Source organism: Acyrthosiphon pisum, chromosome A3 (assembly GCF_005508785.2).
Source record: "Acyrthosiphon pisum isolate AL4f chromosome A3, pea_aphid_22Mar2018_4r6ur, whole genome shotgun sequence".
Classification (NCBI taxonomy): domain Eukaryota; kingdom Metazoa; phylum Arthropoda; class Insecta; order Hemiptera; family Aphididae; genus Acyrthosiphon; species Acyrthosiphon pisum.
The window spans coordinates 13,243,607-13,255,630 of record NC_042496.1 but is presented as its reverse complement, the minus strand read 5'-3'; the positions used below and the strand labels follow the sequence as shown (position 1 = coordinate 13,255,630).

The 12,024-nt window shown below is 25.5% G+C and overlaps 1 protein-coding gene across 4 annotated transcripts in view; it reads left to right on the top strand.

The window, feature by feature from the left end:
* LOC100167213 (TBC1 domain family member 23) overlaps nt 1–10,586 on the top strand; it is an 18,819-nt gene extending 8,233 nt beyond the window's left edge. For 2 of the 4 annotated variants that reach the window (XM_008189579.3, XM_016808243.1), the window contains exons 2-13: nt 5,254–5,415; nt 5,482–5,693; nt 5,774–6,096; nt 6,168–6,292; nt 6,369–6,519; nt 6,575–6,781; nt 7,400–7,616; nt 7,711–7,858; nt 7,921–8,090; nt 8,153–8,267; nt 8,365–8,541; nt 9,275–10,586. In XM_008189579.3, the coding sequence (XP_008187801.1) occupies nt 5,390–5,415; nt 5,482–5,693; nt 5,774–6,096; nt 6,168–6,292; nt 6,369–6,519; nt 6,575–6,781; nt 7,400–7,616; nt 7,711–7,858; nt 7,921–8,090; nt 8,153–8,267; nt 8,365–8,541; nt 9,275–9,356 (1,953 nt within the window). In that variant the 5' untranslated portion in view covers nt 5,254–5,389 and the 3' untranslated portion in view covers nt 9,357–10,586. Of the gene's footprint in view, nt 1–2,008; nt 2,166–5,075; nt 5,185–5,253; nt 5,416–5,481; nt 5,694–5,773; nt 6,097–6,167; nt 6,293–6,368; nt 6,520–6,574; nt 6,782–7,399; nt 7,617–7,710; nt 7,859–7,920; nt 8,091–8,152; nt 8,268–8,364; nt 8,542–9,274 lie in introns of those variants that run through there. The other 2 variants (XM_016808244.2, XM_001942521.5) reach the window with 2 other exon arrangements.
* The last annotated feature ends 1,438 nt before the right edge of the window (nt 10,587–12,024 follow it).

Here is a 12,024-nt window from a genome sequence, read left to right as displayed (position 1 = left end):
CCCCCCCACCCCCCCAGACATATTTTAGACATATTTTTTTATAATTCTACAGATCCTAAAACTTACTATATTACTATATTTCAAATCACATAATATATGTGTGATAATATAATATATTATTATACGTAATATCTACTATTTATTAAAAATAAAGGATAATAATTTATTATAATTGTATTTGTGTTGTAAAAAAATTGTTGGGCCCCCCCAGATCTTTGCTCTGGATCCGTGCCTGGACGTATATAATAGGATCATATAAAATTTAGTCTTCCACACAAGTTATATTCATAGGAAACCTATTTAAAGGAATCAAATTAAATAATAAATTGAATTAACTGTTCTCGTGATTTACGGTGCATTAAACATTTCAAATGTCAAAACCATTGAAAACTGAATTGTGCTGACTTAAAATTAAATATATAATATACATATTAGATTGGTAAACATAATAATACCCGCATTATACATATATATTTTTTCAATTCGCAATAGGCATACCTATAGGTAGGTACTTAATAATTCAAAGCTGTAACGCGTTATTCTATAGTAATTTCCATTACTTTTTCGTTATTTGGAAATAATTCTAATGAAATTACGTAACGCGTTACAAGCAAAGTGACGCCGTTACAGTAACGCGTTATTTTCGTTACGTTACTACCCAACTGACTATAGTTGAGTATATAGTATATTATTTTTACCTACGTAGAAACTATAATATATATATATTATGTTGTATTCGGTGGTTAAATTATATAGGTATATAAATTATAAGTCATACTTACTAACATCAATTTAAAAATACCAAATCCAAACGCTCATAAAAAATATAAAATATAATATATTACACATTATAAATAATATAATAATATATATTTTATAATATGTGGCGTTACTCTGAAATAAGACATAATGTTTAGGTATATAAATATTTAATTAAAATTTAAAGTGTTTATTACTTTTTAATTTTCTACTTTTGACCCCCCGAGATATCTAGCAATTATTTTATACAAAAAAACATTCTCAAAGCTTAAGATTAAAGCTTATTACTGCTCTAAAAGGTAAGAAATTATTAGGCATAGGTACAACATTTTTTTTAAATACTCCCGTGAATATTACACTGAAACATTCATCGCTCCCATCACAATCTTCAAAAATGTATTTGTATGATAAAAATATAGTCTTCATTTCTACCTTTAGTGTAGGTGCCTATACTGGAAAAACTTTTTTTATATGGTTTACGAGTAATCTTAATAAAGTAAAGTCTTGGATTTAAATAAGATAAATAAATAAATAAATAATATGTAACTTTTTTTTACTAGTTAGATCTTAGAATTTCAGATACCTTATATCTACCTAATAATGTGAAATTATGAAAACTCTTCAATTATAGTACTTATATTAATTATTAGTAGGTTTATATAAATATATAACATGTAAATAAAAACGTGAAATACAATATAATATAATGAAATATAAAATATAATATAGTCATATAGTAATAAATACTAATACCTAATAGTATACGCCATTACCCCACTACGCGATATCTGAATATATAGCTACCATGAACATTAAAGACTTTCTAATATTCATTATAATAAATAGTTACGAATTTACGAAGGTCATTATTAATAATGATTAATAACTAATGATAATATGAGATTATATATAATAATATAGATAACTGATCGCGCGGAAATATAATATGGATACCTACCTGATTAAAAGTAGATAGATTTAAAAAATATGTAAATATAACACTTATATAGACTATAGACAGATAATAAGATAAATGGTAATAGAAAAGTTTATGATTTTACATTTTAACGATTAAAGACAAAATTGTATATAAAACGTTCAAGTAGTATTATTGAAGATTCAATAAAACCTACCTACCTATATACAAAATATTTAATAGCCCGAGTCCCGAGAAGAGGGGATGACGTAACTATAAAGTATTAACGAAATACCTAGGTATTTATGTAAATATGTACCTAATAAGCCTATACTTATTACTATTATTCTGTGCCTACAGTGGCCTATACGGTTATATATAATACATTCAGTAACGTTGGTACCTAGGTAGTAGGTACTAAGGTACTTATATGTTATTCGTCTATCCGCAATCGTATATCATAGTCCATAATATCTATTCGGTAATATAGGTAGGTACATTTTCAGTTATAACTTATAAGTAGGTAGGTATACAATTATCAGTTAGAATTTAGTTAACTTTTAATATCAATATAAAATTGTAAGTAGTCTTAGTATTAATGTTAATGACTTAATTTATTAAATAGGCAGCCAGCAGGTATGGACTAGATATGCTATAGTAACTTAGGTATAATATAATGTACTATAATATACGATATAGGTAGGTAGGTAATATTTGTTTTCTGGTGTTTAAATAAATTTATTTAACACTATTAAAAACACAACAATACTTAAAAATACCTATAGTAATATTATATTCTAAGGCGTTGGTACCTAATGAAGTAAGTATTTATTTAAGAGAAAGTATATATATTACCAAGTTAACACTGTAATGTATATTATTATACTTCTAATAGTGTAATATACCAATAACCAACCCTTCATAGACATTAGAGACAAGACTTATATGTGGTGTAAATGTTATTGATGTCTGTGATAATTCTAAGGTTAGCTTTGAAGATTCAATTACCAGTGTACTTACCAGGCATCCTTTTTTTCAAAATACGTGTATGAGTATGCTGAATTTAAAAGTGTTTGAAAAATGTACGGAAACTTACTGTTCAAAAGTTACGGGCGTGGTTTGTATAACAAATTGAGCCTCGATTATCGAGGGTTATATAATATTCGATTTTAATTATTGTCTGAGCAGTACCAATTGAACATCACTCCGGGTCTAAGTATTAAATTTTATGGATTTTTGCGCTTTTTGGCACAACAGATATAATTTTATTGATATTTATAGAAAAAAAAACAAAAAAAATTGAAATTTGATATTTCCGTAAGCAGCTCAAAACAAATAAAAATATTTTCAAAATTGTATAGTATATAGAAAATGCTTGTATAAAAAAACCAATGAAAATGTCATGTATTCTACGGTTATTTGTTCTAGAGTTACACCAAGAACCAAAATCGTTTTTTGGATATCGAAAACTGATTTTGCATAAAAATTCCAGGTTTTGTTTTTCTCGGCGCTTTTGAACACTAATGTGAATATGGAATTTTGACCTCCTCAATGCACCAACTAGATTCACACTCCCATCGAACAAGACATTAAGTTGAAAATCGAACCATTTTTTCTACTACTTATCATGTATACATAGACACAAAAATAATTAAAATTATAAAAACACACATCATTGTAAAATCAATACATGCATCGCTCCGCTCAGAATCTAAAAAGTTAAAATATACATTACACGTCCAAAAAATATGTAAACATAGGTACTAGTGTACTACTTAAAACGATATAATTTAAATAAAACATACATTTTAGTAAATTTTTTAACATACATAATATTTAATAAATAAAATAATAACAATTTTGTTAATTCAAAATCTAATATAAAAAAAATCAACTATCAAACAATAATAAATAATTTGCAAGACGTTTAGAATATAAATAGTTTATTAATCAATTCCAAAATTAGAAACTTAGTAAAATGATTTGTGTTATAGTTTTTGATGTATTTTCTCACGGAGATAACTCTGGATAATTATTACCTACTTATAAGTTATTAATCATTACATATTAGTTATAAATGGGTAGAGGATAACACAGGCTTCTATATAGTACTTACATTATTACCTATCTAGTAGTATACTATAATTATACTAGATAAAAACAAATGTCATCAAATGAATCTCTTCTGTACCTACTGTATACAGTTATAAATAATTTTAATTATCGCTTAGCTTCTGAATTGCATATTATTAGGACCTAATAATTATATATACGTACTACTTACCTACCATGGCTAATAAAATTATTTAGCCATGGAGGGTTGTTGGTACATGGTATAAATATAATATATATTATACTATATAATATATATTATACCGTATAATATATATTATATAGTACCTATATACCTACCTACATACGACATAGCTACTCTAATACTTATTATGTTTAATATATCTATTATACCTACCTTGTTTACCTATACTACTTAACTACTTTACTACTTATGTTTTGTCTTTATTTTTTAGTTTGTTTAGGTCACAGAGGAGGTACTCTATACTCCAACTACATTATGGTTTTGATCATAGACATAATGTCATTATTACATAATATGGTCGACGGACGTAGGGAATAGCATTGAATATTGATATAAATATATCTAGTATTTTTAGTATCTACTTATTAGTTATTTATAACCAGTGGTAATTGCCAATAGGTATGCACTAATTATTGAGTATTGACTAATGTCTAATAGATGATATTGCTATAATGCCATATGCCATGGTGTCATTAAAATTGTCGACCTTTATGCAGTTCAACATTTTCAGATCACAGATCCAGTTCAGCATCCATTATCTAATTAAAATTTAAAAGCATCCATATATCATAATATTGTAATTTAAGTCATATCAATTTAGTCAGTACCAATCACTGAACTAAATATTATATTATAGTATTTAGTTCAGAGGCAACTATTAATTTTGTTTCCAAACAATACGTTGCAACGCCTTTCTCAATTTTCATTTTGAAAAAATCGAATTCTCCATTATAATATAATTAGGTATATCTTATGTACGTACCTGCCAAAAAAATAACCACAATGCATATTTTTAATTTTCGTATTTTTATTATCTATTTAGTATTAACTATTCAATGGAATATAGTTTTTACCTATGCTATATTGCCTACCTATATTATATTCTAAGGCTTATGCAGATTATCCTAATAAGTAGGTACCTAATAAGTAGATAATCCTATTTGTATTTTATAGTCTTGTACTATTTGTACATTAATGCCAACCTATAAAAATTTCATTTTAAACGAATACGGAATAGGTACCACGAACTAAGATAAAGACTTATCATTTGCCTAAAGAATATTGATAAATATTAAATACATAATATTATTAGATAACATTATTTAACTGTAATACAGAATACTGTACTACTGTAATATCTTTTTGTCTGTAATAAATCATAGTATATTTCAGAAAAATTCACTTCTACTAGGTATAATGATTTATTAACTTTTTAATGTTTTCAAATCATGCTTAATTTGGTTTTATGATTAATTTTTAGTGCTGAAGTATATTATCTGTTATAAGTATTTGACCATTAACAAAGAAATCACTGTAAATTGACAATGTTACACCTATGTTTTCTTCTCAAATGTATTCAATACATAATTTGCTAGTCTAGATAAATAAGATTTAAGATGTCTGAAGAAGAAGATGAAGGATGGTAAGTACACCCATGATTCATAATGTTATTTTGACTAATTACATGATAATAATGATTTATATGTAGGATGAAAGCGTTAGAAAAAGCCCTTTGCGAGAAAGATGAGTCTCCACTTAGTGAAGAATCTGGCAATTTTACTGTAATTGCCAATGAATGTAGGGGTCAGATGTGGCGTCAGTTACTGACTCGTGATGATGATACTATTCAAACTTTGTTAGATGAGAGACCAATTATAAAGAACATAGAACAGTTGGAGCTTGACTGTCAAATGTTAATTGGTGTGTATTGATTGGTGTACAAATTAATATTATTAAAGTATTAAATACATTTTATTATACCTGTTCTTAAATATGTTTAGCTTCTTTAGAAATTGAAGATGAAGATGAAAAATTAAACTGTTTGTCAGACACTGAAGCGATACTGGTGACAATGTGTAAAATATATAATATAGATACGTATGATATAAGTAAGAAATGGTCATCAATAATTCGGCCGATTATATCATTAAAACTACCCCGAATTGATACATATACTATGTTCCGTGCGGTTGATGAAGAGTACATAGCTAAACATCAAGACTGTTATCATTTATTACGGATATTGTTATTATATCACGATCCAGAGTTGTGTAATTTACTAGATTCTCTGAAATTGGGTCCAGAACTTTATAGTGACTCATGGGTATCTATTAATCTACTAAAATATAAAAGTTCTCAATAACTACTAATTTTAATTGTTTTTGTTATTCATAGATACAAACTTTATTTTCGGAAACATGTTCTTTAGAAGTTATTTTAACTATTTGGGATTTATACTTAGCAAAAAAAGACAAGTTTTTTATATTTTTCTTAGCTTTAGTATTCATCATCAATGCAAGGTAAATATTTTTATAACAATTATTTATCTAAGTCTAAAATTTTAAATATTATAGTTATTATTATTATTATTATTAGGGATCATATATTTTCATTAAAACATCAACCCAAAACACAATTGATTGAAATTCTTGGGAGTTTGCCATCACAATTGGCCATAGATGATATAAATGATTTTTGGTCTTTGGCAGAATATTATGACAAACAAACACCTTCAACTTTTATAAAAGTATGTAACTAAATATCTGTGAAATACAATATTTAGTATTCGGGATGATTTTCAGGATGTTGCTGGATATATTTTTGACCCAAAGCTGCAGAATAAAGGAATTTCACAAATGTTATGCCTTCCAATCAGTGTAACCGAATTAGTATCTCATACAAATAGAACAGTGACAAACAGCTTGAAATTTTTTGTTATGGATTGCCGACCTGCAGAACAATACAATGCTGGACACTTGCCTATTGCCTTTCCATTGGACAGTACTTTAGTATGTACCATTATTAATATTTTTATTTATTATATGGAAGGCTTGTTGCAAAAGCCAAATAAGTTAACTTTTTGGGTCAATCAAAAAATACTCGAATGACTTGAAAAACATTTGAAAATCAAAATTATACTTATTTACAATTTTAAATTCTATGAAAGACACTGGACAAGAATCGACACTGTTGGTTTGTCTGTATAGTATGATCTATATTATACAATTCATAAAAATGTAATGAACTTCACTCAAAAAATACTTAGCTGGATTTCCCTACAGTTAAATTTTTTTTTCATTGAAAAATGGGCTATATTATTTTAAACAAAATTATATTTTAAAATAACCAAGTTATGGAATGTATACGTACTATTATACAATACAATTTATTTATTATGTTAAAATGTGACCATTATTTGCAACAAAAACGGCCAACTAAATAAGTATATTTATTATTTACCATAAAAACTCTATTTATATTTTGAAGGGACCCAATTGTGGGGAATTTTTTTTTATTATTATTCCATGAAAACATTTATATTTATCTAGTTTTTGCAGCAATATCTTCATATAAAGAATAAGATTAAATTTTAAAAATAATGTTTAGTTTGTATTTTGATTTTAAAGCTTTTGGAAGATCCTGTTTCTTTTTGGACTGCAGTTGAAGGGTTATTATCATGTCAAAAGCAGAGCTTTGCAGAGGGCCGTTCAGGGGGAGGAGAACATTGGTGTTTCTCAGGTTGTGGTAGTGGTTTAGATGCTAACCAAAATACCCACATGGTTGTATCTGCTTTTCTACAAAAACATTCTCTCTATGTTTCTATGTTAAATGGTGGCTATCAAGGTTTGTATTTTTCTTAAAATTAATCAATTTATAATAATAATTTATAATTATTGTCTTATTTTATTAATAAACTTCACAATCTCCACTCTAATAGCACTCCATGAATATTTTGAAAAAAACAATATTGATGGCTTGAGTGATCATGATCGTAATAGATGTTCACAGTGTCTATGTAGCCCGCATAAAAATAAGGAACGATTGACTCAGACAAATTCAACTAATGAACTGTTTTCTAAGCTCGGGTAAATATCATTCAAAATATTAATTAATATAAAAAATATATGATTAAATATGTAAATCTTAGTGTGGCGATGAGATCAAAATCATTTGAAGTCAAAGGTAAATTAATGGATTTTTTATCAAGTAATAACAATAGTACAAAGAATGAAAAAACAGATGGAGGTAGCAAAAGATACAGAAATATGGCACCAGTTTTTGCAATAGATGAAGATGATAATAATCAAGATTCAGAAGGTATTTAAAAATATAATTACAAGTTAATTATTAATAAAACCTAAAGTTTCAATTCTAAATAGATGAACTATATGATGCAGCTCATAATAATAGTTTGTCGATGCTATTAAATAAATCCAATGTAATTGCATCCTTTGATTGTCAACATATCAGAAATGATGGAACAGTAATTCCAGGGTAAAATACTAATTATTATTTATTAGACTAAATAGTAATTCTTTGTTGAATTAAACAAATCTATTATAATATGATGCTTTATACTTTTTAATATTAGGAAATTAGTGTTGACAAAAAATAACCTTATAATAGTCGAAGTAGATTCAAAAGATCCTAATAAAATCAGTTCATTGGTAAATCATTCACTGGGAACTATTTTGAATATTAAATGTCGCAAGAAACGGCCGGATTTGATTATTTTTGAATACTCTGGAGCAGAAAAGGATATAGACAGGTTATTATTTTTATATTGAGTTGTATACATTATGAAAAAAATTAGAGTAATAGTAGTAATAATTTACTTAATATACATATTTCAATATTTAAAAGATAAATGTTTTGTTATAGTGTGTTATGCAATGATTTATGGCATAGTATAAAATAATATTATCTTCTAATTTATTGTTAAGAACATTTCATACCAGGTCTGCTATCTATATCTCGTACAATGTAAGCTACATTACTAAAACAAGTTCCTACTCCCACTAATGAGAATAAATAAATTTACTTTACTTCAGATTTAACAAATTAAAAATAATACAAATACTAATTACTAATTAGGGACATCAAAAAGTATTTATTACATAAAATATAACATTTATTTATTATATTTATTATACCTGTATTTCGAGTAGATTGGTATCAGTTATATTTTTTTTACATTTGTGATAATATATATTATATAAATTAATGTTTGTCTGTCTGTCTGTGTGTGTGTCCTTAATGTATTCTTAAACAGCTGGACCGATGTTGATAAAATTTGGTATAGAGATTAAAATTTAGAATTATTATTAATAAATATTTGGTTAAGTTTTAGATATTTTTTTAAAACTTCTTAAAATCATCTATTTAGAAAGTTCATTACATTTATTTAAAAAAATGTATTGATTTAAACTTTAATATTACTACTATTACTCATATTCAAAATGATGTTGTATATTACATTATATATATTTGATGGTATTTAGATTCTTAATACCACAATCACAAAAAGCTACCGATATTATAAGTAAGCAAATAATGGATTTCATTGAACGTGATGAAAGCTGATCAATTTTGTACAACCTGCTACAACAAACGATTATAATATTAAAAACAAGATTAAGTACAATATTACATAATACAAATAATAAGAAGTTTGTGAATGTAATGCTTTGATAAAAAAAAAATGTATTATTAAAAAAAAAAAATTAAGTTTGCTCATTAATTAATATGAAAATCATTTTTTTGTGAAGCAAAATAAATCTATTCATGTGGAAACAAAATCATATAATATTTAGATATATTTGATAATTTATTGTTCGAAATTTGTTTTGCTATTGAAAAATGCAATATTTTGTATTCAAGGGCTGTCTTAAATTGCCATATTTATGAAATTAATGTTAATTGTTGATACAATTATTTACAGTTCATTATTCTTAACTTTCTTGAAATTACTATTTATGTTATAATTTATTTGTTTTCTGTTTATTTTAATTAGATGTATAAGAAATTTTAATAGTGTTATTTTATTTTACATACAATTTCTTTTGTATTAAGTTGTTGAAATTATGAAAAATCCTTATCAACAGAACTTTAAAACAGTGTAAATAAAGTACATTGTATTATCATTTTCACATCCTTCACTTTTTTTATCTTTAAGGATTAAGGACTAATTAATTATTAAATCTATCAATTTTAAATTGAAATTGATAAATTAATTAACTGGCAAATAATTATTGCAGTTATGAGTTATGACCAAATTAACATTATAATTATTAAAAAAATACTTATTTTTAACCTACATTGATATTTATTTTTGTTAGAAAAAATGTTTATTAATTATATTTTAGTTTTTATTTATAAATTATTTGAACTATTATTAATATTTTTTTTACATACAGTCTTTAAAGAACATCTTTGTAATGTTTGTGATAAGTAGGTATTAATGACTTGTTAATAAATACATATTATCTATATTGTTTAAATCTATCTATTAAAATTGTATTCATTATGCTTACATTAAGCTCATTAATCATAACTAGATCTAAAAATGCATTGTATGAATTAAAAAAAAAAAATTTTAATTAAATATAGGCATGTGAACAGGTGTGACAATTAACAAATGGTGCTTTGGTTTCACCTGACTATTTATTTTGGATTTAGTTGGACGATGACAATTTATTTGAAAGGGTTATAAATTACACAGTATAAATAGTATTTAAAATATAATGTATGTTCATTGTTCAATATTGATAAAATGAAAAATTATAAGGCCTTACATGTTTATGTGAACAAAAATGTCTGAGTATTTGTATTGTATCTATATGTGAAGTTTACATTGTAAATGAAAGTTTACAAAGTAAACTTGAATACTACTCCAAAATTTCTTAGTGGACTTGCAAGTTTTTTAAAAATGAGAAACAAAATATTCACAGCTAAATTGGAAGTTAAAATAGTTATCACAAATTTAAAACACCTAGATCTAGATAATATCTATATAATTTCTATACTATAGAAAGAAAAAAATATTTGCTTACATAGTTACATTAGCAATGACTTATTAGTTTTTACAAGATCCCGAAGTATATTTTAGATGCTCTTATTTTTTGTGTTCACGTTTTATTGGCAAACTTAGTTTAAAACCTTGAGAAAAACTGGAAGCATATTTTATGGTCTTGGCATTATATCTACAATAAGGAGATAAATAAGATATTTGTGCACATGACTTAATTGAAAAACTTGATTTTCCAAACATTTGAAAAATTGACTACTTTATTTTATAATGATTTTTAAAATTACGGCTATAAATTAAAGGGATTTTACTATATTTTTTTGGAGTACCTAATGAGTCATTAAAAACTATGATAAACATAATTTTCACTTCTAAAACAAGACTGTCACAACTCAAAATGTATAGTTTGAGAAAAGCAATTTGAAGTTATAAACTAAGAAATTTTAAATTTGTTTACCTATTATTTGAAACTAAAAATGTAAATACTTAAAACATACTCTACATTATAACTTTCTTAAAATTTATAAAATATTCTCTTAAATACAATAAGAGTCAGATCTATGGCTTTATACAATTTGTATGTGAATCCAAGATGTTTTTTGTATTACAGATGCAATATCACAAATTATGAAATGCAATAGCACCACAACCATATGCGTATTGCGTATATGAAGTTGTTTAACCCCCTAGTGTGGATATAAGCCTCCCCAGAATTATTGATGTCTATTTTGTTCAATTTTTTTTTATTATTTAAGATTTAAAAATGTAATACACGGGTACCTATAGGTTTTGCTACCTAGAAAAAAAGTTTACCGGAAAATTGCATTCATTTTCTACAAGCGCTTTTAATTTTTTTGACATTTTGTAGTAATTCAAAAACAAATGACTGTAGATACTTGACATTTTCACCAAATGCTTATATTAGCATTTTCTATACTAATATTTTATCGCATTTTGATATTATAGGAATTTAAAAATATAAATGATGCATAGCATAGGTGTGCACAGACTTTGTTCGCCAGTCGAAATTATGAACTGAAAGTTCAGTGTCTGTGACCATTTATGTGCCCCCTAAAACAAGTTTCCCTTATGATAGATAGGCTTAACTTTTTTTTGAATGAAAGTTATTAATATAAATTAGTATGGGGGGGGGGGGTAGATCACTTGTTTTGTATTCAATAGAACTAATTTTATACTATTTTAACTCAAAATTAAACGCTTACA